At 57.9% G+C, this 25,837-nt stretch overlaps 1 protein-coding gene and 1 long non-coding RNA gene across 2 annotated transcripts; both read left to right on the top strand.

Annotated features, from left to right (window-relative positions):
* Positions 1-6,933: 6,933 nt before the first annotated feature.
* ZFP36 (ZFP36 zinc finger CCCH-type) lies at positions 6,934-12,381 on the top strand. Its single transcript, XM_073321485.2, has 2 exons — positions 6,934-7,113; positions 8,879-12,381. Exons 1-2 carry the CDS (start codon positions 7,078-7,080, stop codon positions 9,863-9,865), a joined length of 1,023 nt encoding a protein of 340 aa, XP_073177586.1. The 5' UTR covers positions 6,934-7,077; the 3' UTR covers positions 9,866-12,381.
* An 8,177-nt stretch (positions 12,382-20,558) lies between these two features.
* Positions 20,559-23,333, top strand: LOC140902131 (uncharacterized). The gene is made up of 2 exons (XR_012156015.2): positions 20,559-21,677; positions 22,509-23,333. It is a non-coding gene; the product is annotated as an uncharacterized LOC140902131 (long non-coding RNA).
* The last annotated feature ends 2,504 nt before the right edge of the window (positions 23,334-25,837 follow it).

The raw sequence follows: 25,837 nt of genomic DNA on the forward strand, positions 1-25,837 counted from the left end.
ATTACCACGGCTACTGGACACACAGACATTCGAGGCATGCTGGAGGGCGTCCAGACAACGCCGCTGTGGGAGGAGAGGGTTTCACGGTGCCCAGGGTTACAGGGCGGGTGGTGACGCACTCTCTCACCGGTCTGGATGGCCCCCCGAAACGCGACAGAGGCACAAAAGCGCGTTGGGCTGTGGTCTGATATATATGGGGCAATCTACCGGCACGACTATCATTAAACTGGATTAGTTAAACCGGATTAAGCCCCTGTGTGAACGCTCTCATTCGGAATAAAAGTGGTTCCATTTGCAGACGTGAATCGGGGCCGAGGCAGCTCTTCTGCCTCCTGAATGGGTGCTCCACCCTCCAATCCGACCTTGCGGAGACTAGGAGTGCAGCCGCTGCCGACAATAGCTCCGCCTAGGCGTAGGATACGGGATCCATGTTAAATGGGTGAAGACCACACAACCGCAGATCTCAAAAAGCAGCCGTCCGTGGGGGGCGTTTCTAGCGGGGGTCCCCAGGGCTCGGCACCAGGCCTGACTCTAGTCAGCATTTTCATCAATGATCTGGAAGTAAATAGAAAATCGTGGGCGATGGAATTTGAAAATCAAAGACTGGCAGAAGAGTAAATACCAAGGAGGACGGGTCAGTCACGGGCTCCGTCTACACTGAAACATAAGCCCAGGGTTAGTAGAACCGGGGCAAGCAGACCCTGGGCTTGTTAAGCTCGCACTTGAGCGTCTACACTTATTGTAACCTCAGGATAGGAACTGTCGAACCCTGGGGCCCAACCTGGGGCCCCACCATCTACACTGTGTTATGGGGGCCTGGGTCCAACCAGCCGGATCCCGGGCTTCCTAGCGCCCTCCCCAAATGTGGGTGCTCTAGCCCTTGGCTCGTGGTGCAGCATGAGGAAACTTGAGTGTCCACCAAACTTGACTGTCTGGAGGACAAAGAAATTCGGCCTGTAGGATACTTCTGGGGGACTCCCAGAGCATGAGTCCCCGTGGGGCTGTGTCTACCCTGCCAAGCAATAGGGCTTGAACCCTGGGTCCTGGCTTCACCCTCCTGGGATCCTGGGACCCTGGCTTAGTGCGATTTGTGTGTAGACACAAGTTATTGGGATCCATCCGGGGTACTTAATGGCCTGTGTTATGCAGGAGGTCGGAGCTCTCAGGATTTGGGGCTGTAAAATGGCAATATAGACATTCGGGTTCGCGTGCTGGGACGGTCCGAGAGCCTGAGCCCGAGCGTCTACATGGCAATTTTTAGCCCCCGCATCACACAGCTGACCCGGGCTGTGAGGTTCGGCGCATGCAGCTGGTCTTTTATTGCTGTGTAGACAGGCCCTCTGAATCTGCACCAATCAGATTCTATCCCCATGTTTCAGGCCAGCCAAGCGAACATCTCAGAGCGTCCTTGTCTGCTCCGTGTGGGTTTTTACACCCCACCAATCACCGCAGTATCCAAGCGACCCCCAACAGGGCGTTACGCCAGGGGACCGCACGTGTGCCGTGGGTCATTTGTTCTCTCGTCCGCTCCCCAGAGGGGGGTGTGCGTGGCACGATGGAGGGTCTTGTTTTGGTAGGATCCTTGCTTTGGTTTGCCACCCACTAGACCCGTTGCCGTGTGTGTATATTAGAGAGGGGTCAAAGAAAGAAGATCAGACTTGATTTGAGGCGGGCTGGGAGGCCGATGCAGAGTTGAGCAGCTGAAAATCAGGAAGACAAATCAGCCTCGTAACATCAACCCAGAGCCGCACCCCATCCTGAGTGTGACAGCACTCCCCCCTCACCCCCGCTAGCTGGGAAGTCCCCTCCCTGCGTGGGTTTACCCTCCGGCAAATGACGTGGCTTGGATGCCCCCATCAGCCCCACCATCTCCAGATCATGTCTTCAGGCAACTGAGCGTGTCCAGCAGGACAGACGCCAGCCGGCACTGGCTAAGTGGACCAGTGCCTTGTGTGCGGGGCGGGTGGGGGGGGTGGCTTTTCTCCAAAGCACCAGGAATCGGCCGTGCCCTGGTGCTCGATGTCGGACTTGGTGGAACATTGGCTGGCAAGATGGAGTCGGGACTAGCAGTTAGCAGATGACACCAGGTGTCAGGACTCCTGGGTTCTGTTCCCAGTTCAGGGAATCAGCATGACCTCCTAGTTAGAGCAAGGCCAGGGCTGGGGATCAGGGCTCGGGGTATCTATTCGAGCTCTGGGAGGGGAGTGGGATCTAGAGGTTGGGGCTCAGGTGAGTGGGGTGTGATCGGGAGTCAGGACTCCTGGGTTTAGTTCCTAGCTTTAGAGGGAAGGGGAGTCCCGTGGTTAGAATAGGGGTGGCTGGGTGCCAGGACCCCTGGGTTCTGTTCCCGGCTCTGGGAGGGGAGGGGAGCGGAGTCTAGTGGTTAGAGCAGGGAGGGCTGGGAGTCAGGATTCTTGGGTTCTATCCCTGGCTCTGGGAGGGGAGCGGAGTCTAGTGGTTAGAGCAGGGAGGGCTGGGAGCCAGGACTCGTGGGTTCTCTCTCCGGCTCAGGGAGGGGAATGGAGTCTAGTTTTTCGATTGAGGGAGGGGGGCAGTCTGGGAGTCAGGACTCCCGGGTTCTCTCCCTGGGCCTGGAGACCCACTTCAGGCTAGTGAAGCCGTGTGCAGCCCATCTCCAAAGTGGGACATTTCACCCTGGGGCCTGGCTGAGCGGGGGCCACCCCCATCGCCTCCTGGCACTGGGAGATTCTTGGGAATGTGGGTGGATTGTGCAAGAGCCTGGCTGCAGAAGGTGCAGCAGAGGAAGTGTGTGAGGGCCGCTGGCTTCCCCCACGCTTCCCCTGAACAGGAGCCAGACCCTCCTCCCGGCCCACCCGGCCGCAGGGAGCAAGCGAGTGCCAACCCTTAGAAACCATTCCCCACTGAACGCAGTCATGCTGGTCAACAGAGCCGATTCCCCCGAATGACAGTTCAGTACAGAGGATCTGGACCCCCCACCCCAGAAAAACAAATCAGAACCCACAGAACAGAGGATCTGGACCCCCAGAAAAACGGATCAGAACTGTAGCTGGGAGCTCCCAAAAGTCAGGGGAAGTTAAACGCGAAATTTCAAATGATTTCTGAACACCGTGGTTTAAAATAGAACATTCAAATACACGGCACAGAGAGCTCACAGCTGGGTGGGAGGGGAAACTGAGGCAGGGGACCAGCCTTGTGTAAGGTCATCAACAGAGCAGCTGCGAATAGAACCCAGGCATCCTGGCGCTGCAGCAGGGGCCTGAGCCTCTGGGCCCTGCTACCTGTCTAGTGCTGGGGGAGTTGCCTGAGTGGGATCAGACTCCCGGATGGGCTGGATCCATGCCGGGGGACGAGGTGCCTGCTGGCTCCAGGTTTTGGGACATTCACGAGCCTGTGAGAAGGCAGCAGCCGTGAAGCCCTGCTATCCCTGTCCCGCCCTCCCCGGCAGAGCCGGGGTATCCCCTCCCCGGGGCTGTCTGGTTGCAGCACCTTGTTGTTGTTATTGATCCTTGGACTTTCGCGGCTGATTCAGCAGGGATTTCCCGGCTCATCGGGATGCGTTGCCAGTGAGTCACGGCCCGGAAACCTGGGGTCCTGATGCAGAGCCAAACCGCAAGCCCTAGGCCTGTCAGGGCTCTTTGTCTTTCCAGGGGTGTGAGAGGGCGTGCGGGCTCCTTTCCCAGCCTACTTTGACATGTTGCCCCCTCACTGGTCCCCCTGCAAGATCACCCCCGGTGTCATCTATGCCCGTGCAAAGTGCTAGATCCCAGGGCAGATCCCTGGGGGACCCCTCTATTTACCTCTTTCCACTCTGAAAACCCACCGTTTATTCCTACCCTTTGATTCCTGTCTTTTAACCAGTTACCGAGCCAGGAGAGGACCTTCCCGCTTCTCCCATCTCAGCTTACTTTGCTCAACCGCCTTTGGTGAGGGACCTTGTCAACGGCTTTCTGAAAATCTAAGTACACTATGTCCCCTGGATCCCCCTTGTCCACATGCTTGTTGACCCCCTCAAAAAATTCTAGCAGATTGGCGAGGCATGATTTCCCTTTACAAAAGCCGTGTTGACTCTTCCCCAACGATCATATTCATCCATGTGTCTAATAATTCCGCTCTTTACTATAGTTTCAACCAATTTGACCAGTACTGAAGTTAGGCTTATGGGCCTGTAATTGCCAAGATCGCCTCTGAAGCCCTTTTGAAATATCAGTGTCATGTTAGCTAGTGTCCAGTCATCTGGTACAAAGGCTGATTTCAGTGACAGGTTACATACCACAGCTAATATTTGTGCAATTTCATCTCTGAATTCCTTTAGACCTCTTGGGTGAATGCCATCTGCTCCTGGAGATTTATTACTGTTTAATGTATCTCTTTGTTCCAAACCCGCCTCTGTCGACACTTCAGCCTGAGAAGAATGGCTCAGCTATGGGGATCTCCCCCACATCCGCTACCTAACATAGAGCAGCCCAGTGGCTGCTCTGAGATACGCCCAGTTGCCCGTGGCCCCAAGGGGCTTTCCCAGAATCGAGGAATAGCTGGGGTGCAGCCAGCATAAACACAAGCTGTGGAATGTGCCGTTGGGGATTCCCGGGTAGCCAGTGAAACCAGCTTTCCTGGCCATGTCCTGTCCTCACTCCTCGCTGTTATTCACCTCTGCTACATTCCTCCCCAGAGACAGCTCCACTGTAACACTGCCAGGATGGCTTCTTGTATATACAGAAGGCTAGATTCTGCCTTGATTCTGCCACAAATGAGCGAGGAAGCCAAATAACCCAGGCGTCCTGTCTACCTGCCCACCTCCCACTCTAACCACTAGACTCGACTCCTCTCCCAGTGCCAGGTGCAAAACCTGGGAGTCCCTGTGTTCGAACTAGGGTGACCAGATATCCCAATTTTATAGGGACAGTCTCAATATCTGGGGCTTCGTCTTAGATATTACCCTCCCCACATGCACTCCCGTCCCGATTTTTCCCACGTGCTACCTGGTCATCTTAGCTCAAAGCACCAGACCCCATTCCTCCCCCAGAGCTGGGGATAGAACCCAGGCATCCTGGGATGGTTGCAGTCACCAGTAGGCCATACGCTCCCCTTTCAGAGTCAAGAATAGAACCCAGGAGTTCCGCCTCACAAGCCTGTGCTCTAACCACTAGACCCCACTTCCCCACCCACAGCAGGAATTGTAGCAGGCTGCTCTTGGCTTAGGCCTCTGTTTGAAAGCAGACAGGTGAAAGCCCTGGGGAGAGACATAACACTGCAAGGACTGCACAGGACGGTCTAGGTTCGCCCTGCCGGTTGGCTGAGGTTTGTCATTTCCTGAGGCTCGGGGCCCAGTCAGTTTTGCTGTCTCTCTGCAGAGGGGTGTGCCGGCACGCGAGCGTGTGCGTGGGAAACTTCCCGCTTGCTCGTTTGTTTGTTTCCCAAAAGTGTTACGTTGACAATGCGCCTCGCTGCAAGAAAGGGGAACATGGAGCACTCACTGCGTTGAGCGTGCCGGGCTGCTTCCGGAAACTGCCCGCTTCCCGGGTGCTGACGCAGCCCCGACTTACAGGGCGAGGGGCACCGTGAACAGTCCCTGAGTAGCAAACTGAGAACTGAAAGTCTGACTAGCCCGCAGGGTAGGGGGGTAGGTTGGGGGTGTGGCCAGGGCACACTGTGCTGAGGCTATTCTCTGCTCCCGAGGATCCATAGGTGGCAGATCAGGGGCGTGACTGGAGTGCACTGAGTTGTGGCTGTTCTCTGCCCCCCAGAGTCCATGAACAGAGCAGTGGTGGGCCGGGATGGGGAATGCCACGAGATGGCTCTGGCTGGCCAGCCCAGTCTGGCCCGGTCATCTCTGGGGTACCAGTTTAGCTTCTTGAGGGGTACCGACAACTGGGCGATTAGGCGCCCCGGCCTGGCCCCGCTCCCCAGCAGGTGTGTTTGTGAGCATGTGTGTGTACGTGAGGGGTCCCATTAGCCAGAGGCCGTGACTTTTCCCCTAACAGCGAGGCGGAAGCAGGGGATGCCCTTCCCACTGTTGGCAAAATCACGGCATTGGGCTCATGTCCCAGACTGCCCAGGAATCGTGACATCACGAGTTACACAGAGCCTGACCTGTAGGGCGCAGGGCACAAGTTAGAGCAGCCCAAAGGCCACCCTGGTGCGCGTGTGAGTGGCCAGGGGCCCGGCTCGTACTCTGGTGCCTTCTGGACTGCGTCACCTGCAGCGTGAGCGGGCCCGCTCTCCAGGCCAGCCGCCCTGGGGCCTGCCAGCTGCCCCACAGCCAGCCGGAGCGGGTTGCGGCCTTTGGCTGGGGGCCGAGAGGCAGCTTGAAAGGACGACGCGGTGTGACCTCTGTTGGAAGAAATGAAAACTACCAGTGCTGATGGGGAGACAGGAGATTTTATTCCCCTGACCGGGAAACTCTCTGGAATTTATTCTTCAGCTCAACCAGGCCTCTAAGCTTGCCAGGCTCCCCCGGGGATGATGAGAACAAATCCTATCACCCAGAGGAGCCTGATCTTGCTCCCAGCAGAGCCAAACAGCCCCCCTGACAGCTAACGTTTACCTAGAGTGACCACATTTACCTGGGGTGACCAAGTTGTCGTTGGGTTTTTTGGGGGTTGGGGGGAGGTGTTAGTTGCATCTATAAGACAAAGCCCCTCATGTCCGGATGTCTGGTCACCCTACTTTGACCCCTTCTGGGGCCTGTTTCCCCCCCCTCCCACCATCTGTTCATTCACTCATTCCCTCTCTCTCTCTCCCTCTTTCCTCCCTGGCTTCCCCCGCCCCTCCACCTTTGGTCTGGTCTTTTCCCACGCCCATCCATCCACGCCCGCCTCCGGCTCTTGGCTTTTTGATTTATTTATTTATTAATTTTGTTTCATGAGATGAGCTCATGGGAGGCGGAGCTACAAGAAGCCCCGCCTCCCCCGGCTCGCCTATATAAGGAGCCGGGGAAGCGGCCCCAGCTCAGCTCGGCTACTGCTCAAGCCGTGGAGGCTTTAAAGCAGCTCCCTCCTGGGGGAAGAAAGAAAGACAGACAGACAGACTCACTCAGTCTCTCCTCTCCTCTCCTCTCCTCTCGCCAGCTGCTCCTCACTCCTCTCCTGCTTCGCCATGAGCTCCATGGTGGATGTAAAAACCCTGTACGAGGTAAGAGGCGATCTCCTGTCTTGGGGGCGTGGGCTGAGTTTCCTGGGCTGGCCCGGCTCCCCCTAAGCTAGGCTAAGACTGATTTATGGGCGGGGGGGGGGTGATTTCTCCTGCCAAAGCTCACAGCTGTGGACTCACCCCGCCCTTATAAATTGTTGGTTTGTCGGCTGACCCAGATGGGTCACTCGATTGCACAGAATCGCAGCAAAAATCGGGAGGGGGGGGGGGTTTAAAAAGCAGCCCCCCCCGGAAAGATCTTGGCTCTATCTGGCCTTCCCCCCCCTTTTTTTTTTGAAAAAAGACAGAAAGTTGCTAAAGCGGGTCGGATCTGGAGTTGAGAACTCGGCTCGATTTGCTTCTCCACGGGCGCCGGTCTGGCCGTGTTCTCACCGCGGGGGAACTTCGCGTCGCTTCGTTTTGATTATTTGGGGGGCGGGGTATTTTGTCTCGGGCCCCAGGAAGGAAAGTTTTTGAGGCCGCGGAGCTGGGTGGGCTTGTGTGAGCGACTCCCCAGACCCCCGATTCTCGAGGCCTGGCCCCCAGCTGGGCGCGGGGGGGGGGTGTTTAATGCGAAATCCTCGCTGGAGTGAATTCGTTTTGCTCGGATCTGTTAAGAGCGGAGCGAACAAACCGGGGGCTGATTTTGTGTTTGCGTGCCCCCCAATCACTTCCCCATTCGGTAAATGAAGAGTAGTTGGGGGGCTTCAGGAACTGCTTCCAAAGGCAGGACCCCCCTAAATCCCGCCCCCCCCAAACTCAGCAACCAGGGGCCGCCTCTGCTGGCCTGGGGGGCGACCCGTCTCCCCTCTGCCCGGCGATGGCTTGATTTGGGGGTTGTGGGGGGAGACTCCGCTCCGGTGCTGATTGAGTGTCTGGCCGCTCGGATTAATTTACAAAAAGCATTTCGAGAGACGGCCCGGTCCCTGGGGGGGGTCCCTTACCCCGACTGGGGGTGGGGGGCGGGGAAGAGAAATTCCCAGCGGCCAGGGAAGGGTTAAAGTGACCTAGAATGACGTTCCTCCCTGCCGCCATAGCGAGCTGTGGGGGGCGGGGGGGGTGACTTTCCGCCCCGGGAGGGGGGAAATGCAGAAACTTTGAGTGCAGCAGGAACTTGGGGGGTGCAGCTAGGGGACTGTGTGGGGGGGGTGTTGAGCAGGGCTCCTCTCTGGATCGGTGGAGGATGGAGGACCCCCCTGGGGGGGTGGTAATGGGGGTGAAGTGGAAAGAGTGGAGGAGAAAGGGCAGTTCCCCATTTAGGTTTACACCAGGCTAGGGTACACACCATGGGAATCTGCCCCCTCTTCGGTTCTGTCACTTCTTCCCCACCCCACCCGTGGATTTCTCGGGGGCACCTCGCTTTTTCCACTCCGGGTGCCCTGCAATCGCCCCCCTCTCCTATGCAGCAGGCTGGTGGAAGGCCCCTTGCTTTGGAAGGGGGTGTGTGTGTGTGTTGGGCGGGGGTCCATGCCAGTATAAAATCCTCCCTCCTGGGCCCACAGCTCAGTACTTTATAAATAACCCTGGGCCCTGTGAGTCACCACTGAGCTCAGCCTCGCCCCACCCCCCCCCTCCCCGGAGCGCCTGGTGCTGGGGAGAGCCAGGTGCTGAGTTTGCTGGAGGCAAAGTGGCCGTGGCGGGGGGAGGGGGGGGTCTACCTCGTTGGGGCAGTGCCCAGCTCCAGGGGTATCTCCTATGTGCTTCCACCTTGTTTTGTATGAGAGCCAGGCATTAACCCCCCGCCCTTCCCTCTCTCCCCGCCCCCCAGAACCTCTTGAACCTGAATCTGAGCGAGGAGCGGGATGCTCCGGCCGGCTCCGAGCCCCGGGGGGGCAGCGGCGACTCCCACGTCTGGCCCCTGCGCACGGTCTGGAGCCCCAATGCGGAGCAGGCGCTCTCCCTGCCCGAGCCGGCGGCCCCCCGCCCCTCCTTCCGCACCGACCGGTCCCTCAGCCTGATCGAGGGCCGAACCCTGCCGCCCCCCCCGCCCGGCTTCCCCCCGCTGCAGCCCCCGCCGGCCCCCGCCCTCTCGGCCCGCTACAAGACGGAGCTCTGCCGCACCTACAGCGAGACGGGCCGCTGCCGGTACGGGGCCAAATGCCAGTTCGCCCACGGGGCCGGGGAGCTGCGGACCCTCAGCCGCCACCCCAAGTACAAGACGGAGCTGTGCCACAAATTCTACCTCCATGGCGAATGCCCCTACGGCTCCCGCTGCCACTTCGTTCACTACCCGGAAGAGCGGGGGCTGGCTGCTTCCCCGCAACTTCTGCGCCAGAGTCTCAGCTACACCGGGGTGCCTGCTGGCCGCCAGGCCTCCCCGCCGCCCGGCATCTCCGACCTGGCCTCTTTCGCCCGGGCACCCTCCATCTCCCCGCCTCCTGCCGGTGACCTCCTCTCGCCGTCCTTTACCCGCCTCAACTCGGAGCCTGTGCCTCGCGTGGCCACCCTGGGAGAAGCCCTGGCTGCCGCCTCCTCCGCCCCCGGCGGGCGCTGCACCTGCCGCTGCGGGGGCACCGCCAGGCTGGGCACCTTCGAGAGCCCCCGGGACTACTTCGCCGCCGCCCCGGGGACACCCGTCGCCTCTGGCCTCCCCAGGACCCCATCGTCCAACTCGCTCTCCGACCAGGATTGCTACAGCAGCTCGGGCAGCCTCAGCGGCTCCGAATCGCCCGTCTTCGAGATGCTGCCCGCCAGTGGGACCTGGAATGGGACCCGCCGGCTGCCCATCTTCAACCGCATCTCCGTGTCGGAGTGAGCGGCGGGGGGAGGGCTTGCAATAGGATCCAGGCCATGGGAGGAATCTAATGGGGTGTGGGAGGGGTTAGATGCATCTACGGGGTGGGGTTGCAATCAACTCCTGGGAGCAAAAGGTGACCTCCTGGTCCTGCTTCCAAGGTCCCTCCAGGCACTGCCCCCTGGCCCCTCCAGCTGCTGGTCCAGATGTTTGGGGAAGGACAGCAGCTCCCCAGCCAGATGTTGGCAGGAGCTGCTCCTGTCTGGGGGGTAGGGAGTGGGTGGAAGGGGATTGGGGTGGCCTCCCCTGGTGTGGGATATGAGCTCCCCACAGTGGGGGAGGGAGGGAGCGGGGGAACAGGCATCCAGATGTGCACAATACCAGATACCTGCTGGGCAAGGCAGGCTCCCTGCCTGGCCAGGTGTGGCCACACATTTTAAGTAACCTGCTTCTGCTACCTAACATTGAATGTTGCCACATGTGTGTGGTATCTGCACCATCACCCCGCCTTCCTCCAACCTAGAAGTGCCAGATGACACCGCCAACGTGCCTTGCCCCACCCCTGCGGTCCGTCTGGGAGTGCTCACCTGCTTCAAATCAAGGACTCCACGCCTCCCCCGTGTCAGGCTTTCCAGCGGACTCGCCTGTGTTACGGAGGGTGAGGGGAAAGCCCCGGGGGGCCAGCCTGCATTCCTGAAAACAGACTGACTTGGTGGGGAGGGGTGCAGTTTTATGCCCAATATGTAGCAGATTGTTGGGGTGGACCACATCCGTATGTGGGACAAATTTGGGTCTAATGGTGCTGCTTTCCTCCCCTGCCCTTACCCTAATTTCATGCTGTGAATATTTCTGGAAGGGTTCCCTGAATTGGTTTTTTGGGGGGTGGGATTGGGGGGAGCTCAGATCCATCCTGCTTCACTCCCTTTCATAAGGAGCTGGGGGGGCAAGGAGTGTCCAAGAACAACGAAAGCTTCCTCCACTACCCTTCTGGAATACCGATTTTTAAAAATACAAAATCACCCTCTCTGACTTTAAAAATATACAAACTCCAGTAGCAGCCCCTAACCTTGGAGTAACACTTTAACAAGCAGTGGCCTATTTTGGCTCATTACTGGAGTACTTCCCCTAGGGTTAGTATTTGAGACTGGAGTAATTCTGTTCACTTCATTCAGTGGCTTTCAACTTTTTTTATTTGTGGACCCCTAAATTACCGATGGAGGTGTAGATCCCTTTGGAATTCTTTGACATTGTCTTCTGCAGACCCCCAGGGGTCGGCGGACCACAGGTTGAAAACAACTAGACTTAATTGGTATAAAACAGCTCTGGCTTTAATGTGTGTGTGTGGGGGGGGGGGAGGAGGGCAGGATTAATCTACAAAGACAGTAGTGTTACTACAGTATTTATGCTCTAATGCCTTAAAGGGGAAGATGAGACAATCTGAGCCATCAGTATCTCTGGGTGGAGCAGGAAGGCAGCACTGAAATATCGGGCAGTTTGCAATGAAGATGTGGTGTCCCCCGCCCTTCCAGAATCCAAAAGTCATGGGGAGGGAGGGGTCTTTGTTCCACCCGTTAGCCACCCCATCCAAACGATCAACGTGACAGCAAGGTTGACCTTGATTTCCGGGGAGTTGGTCTCCAAAGCCATAGTGTTAAACCGGTCCGGCCTTGCCATGTAGTGAGCACTTCGTGAAGGGGTGGGAGAGGAGACGCAGTGAGTTTGCCTTGCAAGGCAAGGTGGTGAAGTGCTCCCCAATCCAGCCCAGCCTCTCCTCTCTTGCTTGCAGCTGGTGTAAATCAGGAGGAAATGGACTTGGACCAGTGTTGCCAACCCCACAGGGGCAAACTCATAACCTCCCACCCCCCAAAAATAAAAAAAAAATCTTGAGCGTGGTTTTAAAAGGCTGCAGGTTTTTAAAAAACGACAAATCTATTTGGATTTGCTGTGTTCAGTGTTCCCGTTTCTCCCCCACCCCAAACCCCGCAGGCTAAAAACTTGCTTTTTTTTCCTTGTAAAGGCAAACAAAGGTACAGCTCTGGTCACATGACTCCTGAACCTTGGGGTTTCAGAACTGCTCTAAACCTCACACGGCTTTGGCAACACTGGTATCGAGCTCTGAATCCCACTGTGGTCGCTTGGGACGTCCCCTTTGCAGCTTGGAGGCCTAATGAGATCTTTCACGTTCCGTTTTCTGTGCTAACGATTCCCTGCTTTTGAAGTGTTGCTCTTGGAAACAAAAAACCAAACAAGCTCATGTTTACCTTTGTAATGATAGAAGAGAAACCAAAATTATTTATAGAACCTTATTTATTCAAGACAGAATTTTATATTATATTTATCTTTTTGTAATATTCTGAAATAATATATATTTTTCCCTGTTATTAAAAAGTTAATTCAAGAGAACCCAGTGAGATGTAACCATGGAGTAATAGGAGTGACAAACATGTTTTTTAAAATCATCATTGTGGTGTTTTATTGCTGAATCTTGAGGATTTAAAAAAAGATGTGGAAATAATAAAACAAAGCCAGCCATGAGATTGGACTGTGTATGTGTGTGATGGGTCAGTGTACCCCCACCGCAAGTCTCCACTTATCTGAAGAGTATAGAGCAAAGAACATGCACAGAGGGCCTGAAATTCCATTATAGGACACCATGTGTCAGAGGGCATCTACCTCCCCCCGCACCTGCTGTCTGAGCATCTTACAAAACATGGGGTTTTTAAGAATGGGGGTGGGGGAGGAATCTAGAGGCTGAACGGGAGATGATCTCTGTCCCAAACAGCTTCCAATCAACCCCTCTGAGAGGGGAAACTGAGGCATGGCTCAACAAAGAGGAAGGATGGCCCAGTGGTTATGGGATATCCATTGGGAGTGAGGTGCCTAGATCTATTTGAGGAGCTGGGTGTCAGGACCTAACTCCTTTAGCCTGAAGGGAGAGTTCTAGCTTCCATAAATAAGTTCTGGAAGAACAATCACTGCAGCTGAGCCCATAATTGCCTGCCTCTAAAGCAGCCAGTAGTGGTAAGATATGTGGCTATGTCAATGCATTGTTCTGGAAAGGGATTTTCTTCCCAGCTGCCTTATGGGGATCCAGGAAGCATTTCCTTCATTTTACAGGTGGCAACCCTGGGATTTGAATTTAACCACAAGACTGTCTGGTCTGCCCGGATTGGGGTGGGACATCTCTCTCCATTCCCGTCACCCATTTGCTTGGAGTGCAGTCATGGGCTGATCTCCCCCAGCTCGCTTTAATCAAGCTAGCTGGAGCAGGAGGACCGCAAGTAATTACCATGGGGTCTGGGTGAGCTTGTCAAGTCTTTGCTGAAGCCTGTGGCTTGCTGCTCCGGGCTGGCTAGGTTAAAGCTAGCACAGGTAAGTCTGCTGCAATCTTCCTCCCCAAGAAGCTTGATCAGTTTAGATTTGGCTCAGGCCTGCCCGGGCGGGGGCTGTGAGTGGTGACACGTCCCCAGGTGATGAGCGCAGGTCGCATGCTGTGTTTCCTTCCCCCTTTTCGCTGGCTGCCCTCGTCACAGCTGATGCCAGGGCACGTCAACAAAGCGTTTTGCGCAAGGCCCCGTCCCCGCCCAGACTGGAGGAACCGGCCCGTTGAGTGGCCCCCGCCCAATGCCTTCGCTAAACAAGCTGGCTTGGGAAACCCAGCCGCGCCCTCCAGCACCCAGCCGAGCAAGGCCCAGGCTGAGCTGAGGGTGCGGGGGAGAGCTGGGTAGTTGGGCCTGTGTGAGAAGCCACCCAAGGTGGGGCCCCAAACACTGTGGCACCAGGAGCCAATTCCTTCACGAGCGGTTTCATCCCATGGGCCCCCAGTGCCAAACTTCGCCTGCCCTAGCCGGTTCTTGACCGCCGGGCAGAGGCAGCAATGGGAGTCCTGTACCTGTTAAGGCCAGAAGGGTGTAACACCCAGATCATCTGCTTTGACCTCCCTACAAGGCAGAGAGTGCTGCCCTCCCGGTATCAATGGGAAACAGAGGTGTTCGGGAAGCACCGAGAGGCCCTAGCAGAGATCCAGGCCCCACTTTGCCAGGCGCTGCATGGACCCCGATCGAGCTCAGGGCCCCTGTTTTGCCAGGCACTGCACAGACTGTGATCACGACTGGCTAGAGTAGGGGGCAGCTTCGGGTTGGAATCCCCCTCCACAGCCAGGCTGAAGGGATTCTCCCTCGAGAGAGGGCTGGGTTCTCATGGTTGCTGCATTGCTCCTGCTCAGTGGGGTCAGCTTCCAGGCCGACCACAGGGATCTCCCTCTTGGTAGGGCCTGCCGGAGCTTCTGGGAGCACGGCTGCGTTCAGTGTGTGCCGGGGTGCACTGGTTGGGGGTCCGTTCCGCTGGCTTTGGTTTTGGTTTGTTCTTTGTGGTGTTGGTCCCTGCCAGTTTCCCCTGGTGGAGGGGCTAAGGGGGGTTCTCCATGGGGTTCCCTGCAGCTGGGTTCCTTTGACCCGCAAGCCAGGGGCTTGGAGCCTGACTGCTGCGCTGCGGTGGGTGTGTTGCTGAGTAGAGGTGAGGCTTTCGGCTGTGCGACTGTAAAATCTGCCTCTTGAAGGGGTAAATCTGCAGGGATGTTTCCCGGCCCAGGAGGGACGCCGGAGCATTGTTGGGTTCCTGTTTTTCCCCTTGCCTACTCCTGCAGTTAAGTAGTTTTTTTCCAATGCCCCCCTGCCCTGGCGACTTCCTTCTGTCTCCAGGGCGTGTCCTGGAGGTTGAGGAGCAGAGCCAGGCCCTAGAGATGGGGGTGAACAGCCCGAGGAGCCGCGTGGAGCCAGCGTTGTTTCTAAACAGACTGCGGTGGGGGCTCGGTGGGTCCTGTGAGCCGGTGGAGTTTGAGGGAGGTGATGCGGATGATGCTGGTGTCTCTGACTCCTTGCTCCTTCCTGATGGCCCAGCCCGCCAGCTGGCTAGGAAGGGCGCAGCTGGCGTGCGGAAGATGCGCGACTTCGCGGGTCGCACTAAAGGGACATGGGGGAGTCGAGGCTGAGGCTGACCCCCTGGCTTCCAGCGCTCTGTTCATTCCCTGGCCCTTGTCCCGAGAGAGACCTCAGCGTCGAGGAAGCACGTGGGGCGTGGCCAAGATAGATAGGCCTCCAACGGGGCCCATTGTGTTCGAAGTACTGCTGCTCACCAATGTCTCCCTTGGCCCTCTCCATCTAGCCTCGATGGCCTCTCGAAATATTAACGGCGGCCGTGCGGGTCGTAAAAGGGCACAACTCTTGGAAGTTCTCCACCCGGGAGGGGCTGATCTCGTCCTTCTGCAAGAGGGGCGCTCAGACCCTGCTAAGCCAGGGGGCTGGCTGAAGGCACGGGAAGGGGACGCTGTCTTGGGTCCTGGCTCCGATGTCGACTGGGGAAGCCGTTCTCTTTTCCCGGCGTGCAAGGGCACGGATCCTCTCTGTGCCTTAGATGGACAAGGAGGACTTGGGGCACCTTAGAGACTAACCAATTTATTTGAGCATGAGCTTTCATGAGCGACAGCTCACTTCACAGAATGCATCAATGAAGTGAGCTGTCGCTCACGAAAGCTTATGCTCAAATAAATTGGTTAGTCTCTAAGGTGCCCCAAGTCCTCCTTTTCTTTTTGCGGATACAGACTAACACGGGTGTTACTCTGAAGCTGTAGATTATGTTTTAGACAGGAACCACGCCAGCCGTCAGCCAGGGAACTGTACTGTCTCCTGCAGACCTTTGGGCTAGTAGCTGTTTGGAAGGTGAGGGCTAACCCCGGCCAGGTTTCAGGGGCTAGACTGGATCACTTTTATACCACGAAGGCCAGTGTGGATGTGTCTGTTCACTCTGCCGTGTCTCCCACTCGTTTGTCTGAGCATCGTCCGGGCTCTGCCGGCGTCTCTCCCTCTCCCTGCCGGTGCATCCCACGGGTGCTTTCATACCAAACCGTTACAGGACGTGTTTGGGGAGAGTCGGTGGCAGTGGACGTGGCTGTACAAGTCCCTGAGTCAGTGGTGGGATGTCGGTGAGGTCCAAATCCGCATCCCCAGGCTGCCATCAGGCCCTAGAATGAGAGATCTTAGGCCTTCGTGGCGACTCTGATGTGGGAAACCCGGCGCAGATTCACCAGACCTGCCCGGAGAAGACCCAGCTCCGGAAGTGCTTGCTGGAAGAGATGGTGCCAGGAGCCCTGGCCCGGTTGTCTCCACTGCGTGAAACTGACGCTCCCCCAAGGTTCTTTTTTGGGTTGGAGACAAAGCCTGCGGCCCGGGGGAAAGCAGCGGTTCCCTTGATAGCGCTCTGCCCCTGAAGCCTGGGATGTGCTGGCACGGGGGGAGCTGCACCTGTCTGACCTGTGAGGAACAGAGGTGCCGAGATGCCCCGCCAGCACGGCAGGAGCTCTCTGATGCAGTCCAGCAGCCTTCTACAGGCCAGGCCCCAGGTACTGAAATCGACAAGCCTCTGGCATCTTATCGGTCCTGTTTTTTTTCTAGCCGTGCTGTCTCCAGGAGAAAGAGCTGCTCTCCGTTTTCCTCAGGGCAGCGGCCAAAAAAGGGGGAATCTCTGTGATCTACAGCACGGAAGACCTTTCTCTTTCTCTCCTCTGTTCTGATGATAAAGTTTTGCCCAGGGCCTGCGCCAGCTGAATGCTTTGACGCACCCCGATCTGACACATGGCATTGCTAACCGCCGCCCACCTAATCATTTGTTTTTAATTGGTGATGTCTTAATTGTTAGCAAACCTTGTCATCTGGAGGTGGGACTTGTTTCAGAGGGCCAGGAGAAGGCCTGTGACAGAGCGACTCGTCGTCGTCTTCTGCAGACGTTAGAAGCTTTCGGGACCAGGCCAGCGTTCTCGTCCTATATTTCTTTATTGGACCACAGTGATTTGAATGATTCAAGATTAACCGGAGTCTTAATGCCTGGACAATCCCGGAGGGTTGGCCGCCCTATGCAAGGCAGCCTGCAGAATTGGCTCTGCCTCCTGCCCGGATTCTCCTTTCAGGGACAGGTTTGGATTGCCAACCATCTCGTGACCTCGGAGTCGGGGCACTGGCTAGTGTGGCTGGACCCTCTCCCGGGCCTTTGGCACCGGATTCAGAAGGATAGTAACCATTTTTTTAAATAGTTACTGCTGGTTGCACCCAGCTGTGCTGTTCCTGCCATGAGACGAGGGTGGGGGCACCCGGGGCTCATTGATTTCCGCTGCAGGGTGGCGGCCTCCGGCCCCAGGTCCTGTGTTCTCCTCCCCATTGGCCTGGAAGCCCTTGCCTTCCCTCTCATCCATCGTGCTGGGGGGATGAGCTTTGACGCTCACCCATTTTTGCTGGCCCCGGGTTGATTACAGCGTCTGGATTTGCCACCGTTCCAGTTCAGTGGGCTGCTGAGTATTTGCAGGCAGTTTTTGTGGGGGTTGTTCTCCTGGGGGGCATCCCTTTGTCCCCTTCACTGGCTAGCTTCTCTCCCTCTGGACAAGGTCCTTGTGCAACCAGACTGACTGTTTTCCTGGAAGGGTTTGGTGAATGTGCCTTTCGCCCCCGTGATCAAGAAGCAGGTCTGCAGTTGGGTGCAGTTTGCCACCCTCTCTGATCGCCCTGATACAGCCTGGAGGATGCCCCTGGGTGACTCTCTGTCCCCAGCTCAGATGACATTGTAGAAACCTCCTCCCAAGGCTGCTCTCCGGTGACTTGCAGCGGAGGGCCCTGCATAATATGGCAGCAGCTGATCTCTGCATGCACCCTCTCTCACCCCAGAGGCGTTTGTGCCGGGTTCCCTTTCTAGACGGCTTTCGACACCTACGTGGCCCAGGCCTGATTCCTCTTTTGGTTTATTGCAGCAGCTTCTCAGCCCTTCGCAGACTGAGATGCAGAGCTCGCATTTGCCCATTTTCCTGCCTGGTTCCCTTTTTGCTGGGTCAGGCAAAACTAGCCATTTAGAAATCTCACCAGAACAGACCGGCCTCGGGGTACAGTGACGTGACGTGCTAGGCCCGTTTGTGGCCCAGCTGCTGGTCGATTACCCCTTTTGTAAGTTGACTTGTAACCTGGACACTTTTTGGGGCGTTAACAATCGGTTGGGTGAACTTTGACGCTGCTGCTTTAGTGATCCAGGTTTAATGTTCGCTTAAGCCATGTTGTGCTTTATGTTATGGTTCATATCTTTTGGGGGTATATAGTGTAATTTTATAACATTTGTAATCGTTTTTAATGTGATTTTTATGGGAATAAAGGTGTCTTCTCTCTCTTTCTCTCATCCCAGCCTCTCTGGCAAACAGGGAACGTCTGATCCATTTTCACAAGCTCCGCCCTCTCAGCCTGTTCCTGAGCACGGGGAAGGGGCAGCGCCTGGCATCTGCCCAGCGAGGCAACTTGGCTCAGAGCAATGTGAGCCGCACGGTCAGAGAGTAAAGTAAAGTAAAGAGTAAAGGAAATCAAAGTACAGGGACACCCTTTCCTCCTGCTTCACTCACATGTATTGCACACGCTCCCATCACATTCATGCCACTATTGTCTTGCAGCCATCCACTATCACAACACATCTATCTATTTATCTAATCTCCATACACTACATCTATCTAATCTCCAAACACACTCACCTTTTCCTTTCTTTCTTTTCTTTCTCCCAGGAAGTATTTCTTCACACAACGCACAGTCAACCTGTGGAACTCCTTGCCAGAGGATGTTGTGAAGGCCAAGACCATAACAGGTTTCAAAAAAGAACTAGATAAGTTCATGGAGGATAGGTCCATCAATGGCTATTAGCCAGGATGGGCAGGAATGGTGTGCCTAGCCTCTGTTTGCCAGAAGCTGGGAATGGGCGATAGGGGATGGATCACTTGATGATGACCTGTTCTGTTCATTCCCTCTGGGACACCTGGCATTGGCCACTGTCGGAAGACAGGATACTGGGCTAGATGGACCTTTGGTCTGACCCAGTAGGGCCATTCTTATGTTCCCTCTTGCCCCACATCTCTCTCTCTCTCTCCTTCCATGGTGCCAAAGTGAAGTTACTCAGGGGTACCTCAGCCCCCAGCACTGGGTGAGGCTCAGGAATTCTGGGGGGTTGGGCCCAAGCAGCACTCCCAAAGTCCAGCCCTTTGGGACGGAGCAACGAGCTGCACAGAGGAGGCCCTGGAGTTTGTTGGGGCTCTTTGCTAGGGACGTGTTCGAGTGGCAAATTTCAGCTCCCAGGTGACACGCCCAACACGCCCGCAAGTTTGCGGAGGCTCAGATCCAGCAGTTCTGGGCCACTTTCTTACCTGTCCGGTGAGTTTAACTCTTACCGGGGTGCGTACTTAGGAGTTAAACTTACCTGCCGTCCGGTCACGTTGAGGCCCAGCCTGCTGGTGAGACGGGCTGATCCCACGCTCCAGAAAGAAACCCAGGACTTCTGGGGTTTTGCAATCCCACCCCCGCATCTCTGTTTCAGCCCGTGCTGCAGATATGGCCAGACGGGCTGTGTCAATGGCAGAGGCCCCATCATAAAGTGGCCATGAAGGACGTGAGATATGGGGCACGCACTGAGCTGTCGGATGGGATGCTACACAGACCAGCTGGCAGGGTCCCTGTGGGACTATTGTTTGGAAAACTGGGCCTGAACTGTGCAGGAGCTTTGGAGGTAACAGAACCCAGGAGTTCTGTCTCCCAGCACCTCTCCCATCACCACCACCCTGCTCTAACCACTAGCCCTCACTCTCCTCCCAGAGCTGGGATAGAACCCAGGAGTCCCGGCTTCCAGCCCCCCCCCCCAACCACTAGACCCCACTCCCCTCCCAGAGCTGGGAACAGAACCCAGGCGTCCTGGCTCCCAGCCCCCCGCTCTAACCACTAGCCCCCACTCCCCTCCCAACGTCAGCAATGGAACCCACTGCCCGTGGGGCTCGTGTTTACCACCCGCCGACTCTTTCCAGGCCGGAGAAAGTGACGTGACCTTATGCAAGTCCCCTGTGCGGAGACGTCTGCTGCCCCCCCCCCACCTAGGCGGCCTCCCCAGCTTCCCCTGTGCAACGGAAAGGGGAAGTGGCCCCCAGCTCTCTCTGCAGCAGCTCAGCACATTCAGTTCCTGTGGTGGCGCGACTGTGGGGCCGGGCCAGGGCCGGGGCTGCTGGGGGGCGGCTTCCGCTTTCCTCCTCTCAGGAGGGAAACTGGGCTTGTCAGCGGACAGTAGGGGTGGGGGCGCGGGAGCTGCCGTGGCAAGGGAAGGGGACTGGCTGAGCTGCCGGGCCTTTTTCATGCCAGCCCCACGGCACAGCCGGGGAGTGGGGCGAGGGGGGAGCGCTCCTGGCTAGAGGGCGATCTGTGGTGGGAAACTGCAGCTCCAGTACTGGCCTGGCCAGGGGGAGGCGACGCAGGGACCGGCTGGGCCAGGGGCAGGGGGACACATGGGGACCCGCTGGGCCTGGGGGAGATGGGACACAGGGTCCGGGACTGGTTGGGCCTGGGGGACACACAGAGACCAGCTGGGCCTGGGGGAGACCGGATGCAGGGACCGGCTGGGCCAGGGGGACACACAGAGACCAGCTTTGGCCCGGGGTAGACGAGACGCAGGGACCAGCTGGGCCAGGGGGACGCACGGAGACCAGCTGGGGCTCAGGGGGACGGGATGTAGGGACCGGCTGGGACAGGGACACACACAGAGACCGGCAGGGCCTCAAGGGGACAGGACGCTGGGACCAGCTGGGCTGGGGCAGGGGAAACACAGAGACCGGCTGGGCCAGGGGGTCGGGACGCAGGGACCGGCTGGGCCAGGGGGATGGGACCCCTCCGGCTCAGGGGTCTTGTCCCACGCCAGCCTGGCTGCAGGGGACTCTGCTTTGCAGCATAGCCGAAGGCTGAGTCTTCTGGGGGTGCCTTTAGCCCCCCACCTTGCTCCTGAGCCTATATTGCCTCTACCTCTCTGACCCTGGATGCTACTCAGCGCCGTGGGGCACCTCTAGGTTGCCGGTTTGAACCCCATGGGGTGAGACACATCTAGCTGGGCTCAGCTTGGCTCCGACGCTCCCTCAATTAGGGGTCTCCGAACTGAGGCGCAAATGGGCCATGGTCACTGATCTCCCCTCTCCCAGCTAATTCCATGGACCGTGGTGTCTGGGTGCTTCGCAATCTGGAAGCGGTTTATCCTCCCGCTACCTTGTGGGGCAGGGCAGGGCCACTACCTCCATTGGCCAGATGGGGAAACTGAGGCACCAAGAGGCTAAAGGTCTCTCTGGCCGAACAGGGCGCTGAACCTGAGCCAGATGACTGGACACCCACCCACGGGACACCCACCCAGCCTTCCCTGGTCCCCACTCGCTTCCCAGAGCTGGGGAGAGAACTCAGGACTCGTCACTTGCAGGCCCCCCTGGCCTAAGCGCCCGGGATCCCTCCCCACCCGGAGAGGGCTGAGTCTAACACAAGCCAGCAGCTGGGAGTTGCCGCTGGACAAATTCAGCCTGGAAATAAGGTGTCTGTTTTTAACGGGGAGGGTAATGAACCACTGACCAGGGGGTTGTGGTGGCTTTTCCATCACTGGCAATTATTAAATCAAGATGGGTTGTTTTTTCCTGTGTTATCTGGAGGCTGTTTTCTGACCTGTGTTATCCGGGGGTGGGTGTGTGAGGGTGTGTGCGCGCGCACCCCTCTCTGGCCTTGCAATCTATAAAAATCCGGGTCTTGGCTAGCACCCAAAATGCTAGGCACCCCCCCTTTCTTTCTCCCTGGGGCCGTACCCACGCTGAGGACAGGCTGTGGGGTGTCAAAACCCCAAGAGAAATTCCCTCCTTGCAGGGCCCAGCGTCCCCTCCCTTCCCCCCGGGGCGCAGCTCTTCGCAGTGTCTATATTTGGCTCTGACTGGTGGTTTTTCTATTTTTCTATTGCAGATCAGTGAGTGACGTCCCAGGTAGGAAACTCACGAGAATGTGGGGGGTGGGGGGGTGTTACTGCGCAGCCGCCACGTGCGGCAAGGTGGGGGGCACTGTGGTGGCTGTGGAGGGCATTGTGGGGGGGGCTGTGCCCCACCCCACCCGCTGGGCTGCCTCACCCCCTGGCACACCCTGGTGGGAGCTCAGGGCTGCCCTCCCGTGTGGGGAGGCGGGTAGGGTGACCAGATCTCCCGATTTTATAGGGACAGTCCCGATTTTGGGGTCTTTTTCTTATATAGGCTCCTATTACTCCCCACTCCCGTCCCGATTTTTCGCAGTTGCTGTCCGGTCACCCTAGGAAGGGAGGTGGAGGCTTAGGATGGGGTGGGGGGTGGGGGGTGTCAGAACACGTTGTGTCACTCCGCCCGAACCTGCAGGAGGACCCCCTCCCCCAAACAAACCCACCCCAGTGATGTGACGCAAGCAGCCCTTGGCTTCCCCACTCCTGGCCCACTGCTGAGTAGGATCCTCCCTCCCCGCCCGCCTCCCGCATTTCCCATTCCCACTCTCCTGCCCTCCCTCCCACACAACTCCAGCCAGCCTGCCATAAAAGGCAATTCAAGGAACTGATACCAGCAGAGTCACTGGGGGGGAGGAGGAGGGAGGGGGACCTATGCAGTTCTCAGCAAGCGGGGTGTCCTCCCTGCCCCCGCTGCAGAGACAGCAAGGCCTGGCGCTCACAGGCGTAGCCGGCATGTCAGGGCACCTGGGTTCCATTCCTGGCGCCACTGGCTGACCCCCCCGGCCATTCGCTTCTTCTCTGCCTCAGTTTCCCCATCCTTTGTCTCACTAGACGGTTTGCTCACTAGGGCGGGAGCTGTTCCTGGGCAGCATCGGGCACGACGGGGGTGCTGATCTCGATAAAGGCTGCAGCAACAAAGGGAACGTTACCACGGAGTCAAAGTCCGACTGGCTGCATGGATCTAAGGTGTACGTTCGCCCAGGTTCTGGGGTTCAACGTTCAGAATGGTGTCAGGTTACCTGGTCTAAAGTACCTGTGGATATTCTTATTAGCTGCATATATGCTGCACCCTGCTGAAGTCTGAGCCTCACTCAGCAGCTTGTGGCAGTGAGTTCCACCCACCAATCTGCACTGTGTTTAGTTAAAAAAAGAAGTGGGTCCAATTCTCCGCAGGTTCAAACTGACGCAGCTCCACTGTCTCTGATTTCCACCAGCAGGGGCCCCGTATTTCTCATGATCAGCCCGTGGTCTTGTGTTACGGCAGGAGGGTAAATAAAGAAAGCCATTGTGTCTAAATCCCCTAGACTGGGTTAAAAAGCCCAACCGTGGTAGGTGTAGCCGCCCAGGGATTGCGGCTCCCCTGCGGTGGGGCTCAGCAGCTGACTTAAAAGCCACGTGGCCTGCGCAACCCAGGGGGTGACTGTTCGGCGCTGAGATGCAGCCACCTCTGGTGTGGAACGCAGCACCGGGTTAGCGGCAGACAAGTTTAGGACAGGAAGTGAAGGAGAACCCTATATGCCACTGAAAGAGGACGTTGGGCCCAGCACGAGACTCATGAGAACAGCTCTACCGGAGTAGCGAGTGGCCAGAAGCCAAGCCTGCGCCTCCCTCGCCCCACTGCCCCCTGAGAGGAGCAGGAGGTGGGGAAAGAAAGACAGGAGACGAGGGGAATGGGAAAGAAAGGAAGTAGACGAGGGAGAGGCAGGCGGGGGCCGAGGCCGGGTGTCCAGAAGCGGCTGCAAGCGACTGGCTGCCTGTGCCCGTTGCTGGCTCCGCGCCCCTGGCAGGGACGCGGCCTTGTGGGTCCTGCGTCACGGCCACAGGCTCCCAGCCGCCTGTGGAATGCGGGCCGGGAGTCAAGGGCAGCTGGAGTGGCACAGAGCCGAGCTCCTCAGGCCAGCAAACAGCTGGGGCGCTGATGCAGCCGGGGGCGCTGATGCAGCCGCGGGAGCTGCCGACCCCAGGGGCCCTCTCTCGCCCCACACGCGCTGGCATGGAGGCTGGGCCCTGCCCGCCAGCCCTCAGCTGAACAGGAGAGAGCTGCTGGTTGGGACCGTTTCACAGGAGGTGGAAACCGAGGCACAGAGAGGGGCTGTCCTGGTTCCCAGCCCCCACCCACCCACCGCTGTAACCACTAGGCCCAACTCGAGGCTCCCTGCCCCCCCTGTTCTCACCACTAGGCCCCACCCCCCTCCCTGGCATTAACCCTTTCCTGGCTGTCTCTCGCACTGCACAGGGAGCGAGGACCCTGCCAGCAGGATACTGTAGGGCCTGGAAGCTGAGGCGGGGAAGGAGCTGAACCAGGCCCCCAGCTAAGCCAGCTGGGGAGGGACGCCTGGCCGGTCTCCCGGGCTACAGGCTCCCGTTGCCTGGTTACTGGAGACCGTTGCCCAGTGACACCCGATCTCCATCTCAACCGGCCATCGTAAACCTTCGGGTCAAATAACCGGGTTCCTGGCAAACACCATGTGTCCCCGGCCAACCTGCCTCGCTCTGCTGCCCCAGCCCCGGCCAGGCCTAAGGAAGAACCAGGCAGGGGTTAGACATGGCCCCCCCTCTGCTCCCCACTGCTCCCTAAAGTGTGCCCCGACCTCTGGGGGCTGGGGAAATCTCGCCCTCTCCCCAGCTGTGCATTGTGCCCAGCAGCCCGATGGCTTGGCCAGCCGGGGATGGGGGCTCGTGCCCACCGGTAGCCTAGGGTGGGAGGGGAGGGGTCAGGACAGAGTCCAGGACAGCTCTGGGGGGTATCACCTCTTAGTAGGGAGCTGGGGACATTCCATGGGGAGACCTCATCGTGCCCCACAGACAGACAAAGTCACTGGGGGCCAGCAGAACCCCAGGAACTGGGGATTGGGGCAGTACCTTGGGGGCAGGATAAGGGGAAGGGGGTCTTTCTCCTCTACGGGGCACCAGCTCTCATCTGACCCCAGAGCAAGGGACTGGCTGGCTCAAGGTAACAAGGAATAAGACTGGGGGCCTTTCCCGTCTACGGGGTGCTGACTCCCCTCTGACGGGGGAATTCCCTGCGGGCAGCAAGCGGAAAGGCTGAGCCCTGCGCCCCTCTCAGAAGGACTCCCCTTGGGCTCTGAGCCATTCGCACAGCAGCAATCCATGACTCACTAGCCATCGGCCTGGAGCGGTGCAGAAAGCCCCCCGCCCCCGGTAAAGGGAACGCGAGTGCACCCAAAGGCCCCACGGTGCTGGGTTAGCCGTCCCTGCGTGGCTCAGCCACAGGCTAACCTCATAATGGGCTCCAAGCTCACACCTTCTGCCCCTCTGCCCTGAGAGGCCCCGCTGGGTGCTTGTCTGCGGTGGGGCTATGCTGCACGCAGGAAGCTGGAGCAAAGTTGGCACAAGTAACACCAGCAATGAAGCCAGGGCAGCATGGGCACGGCCGAGCCATGCCCCCTGCCCCCTGGATCCACTGCTACTGTTACTCCACCTAGCTTTGATCTCGTGAGACACCAGGAGTCCTGATTCCCAGCACACATTGCCGCCGTCCCAGAGCTGGGGATAGAACCCAGGAGATCTGGCGCCCAGCCCCCCCTGCTCTAACCACTAGACCCCACTCCCCTCCCAGAGCTGGGATAGAACCCAGGAGATCTGGCGCCCAGCCCCCCCTGCTCTAACCACTAGACCCCACTCCCCTCCCAGAGCTGGGATAGAACCCAGGAGATCTGGTGCCCAGCCCCCCCTGCTCTAACCACTAGACCCCACTCCCCTCCCAAAGTTGGAGATACAACCCAGAAGTCCTGGCTCCCAGCCCCCTGCTCTAACCACTAGACCCTACTCCCCTCCCAGAGCTGGGATAGAACCCAGGAGTCCTGGCTCCCAGCACCTCCCCTGAGCCCTGTGCTAACTCTCTAGACCCCCCTCCCCTCCTAGAATTGGGGCAAGAAGCCAGAAGTCCTGGCTCCCAGCCCCCCTCCTTAAACCACTAGACCCCTCTCCCTCCTGCCGCTGAGGATAGAACCCAGGAGTCCTGCCTGCCAGTCAAGTAGTCTAGTTAGATAGAAGCTAGCTCAAATATGTCTATATCTGGGCTGCAATCAGCACGCTTTGTAGACCAACCTGCCAAGCTTTGACTCATTCAAACCTTTCAAACAAGGGGCACGAGGAAAAGTGCCAGGTTTTAAAAACCCTTTCTTCTGTCCCCACTTTTCTTGCTGCCCAGAT

The sequence above is a fragment of the Lepidochelys kempii genome, chromosome 23 (genome assembly GCF_965140285.1).
Source record: "Lepidochelys kempii isolate rLepKem1 chromosome 23, rLepKem1.hap1, whole genome shotgun sequence".
NCBI lineage: Eukaryota > Metazoa > Chordata > Testudines > Cheloniidae > Lepidochelys > Lepidochelys kempii.

Coding starts and splice junctions, on each gene's coding strand:
- ZFP36 (XM_073321485.2), top strand. CDS start 7,078: ATGAGCTCCATGGTGGATGTAAAAACCCTGTACGAG. Junction 7,114..8,878: donor ATGTAAAAACCCTGTACGAG/GTAAGAGGCGAT, acceptor CCCGCCCCCCAG/AACCTCTTGAACCTGAATCT.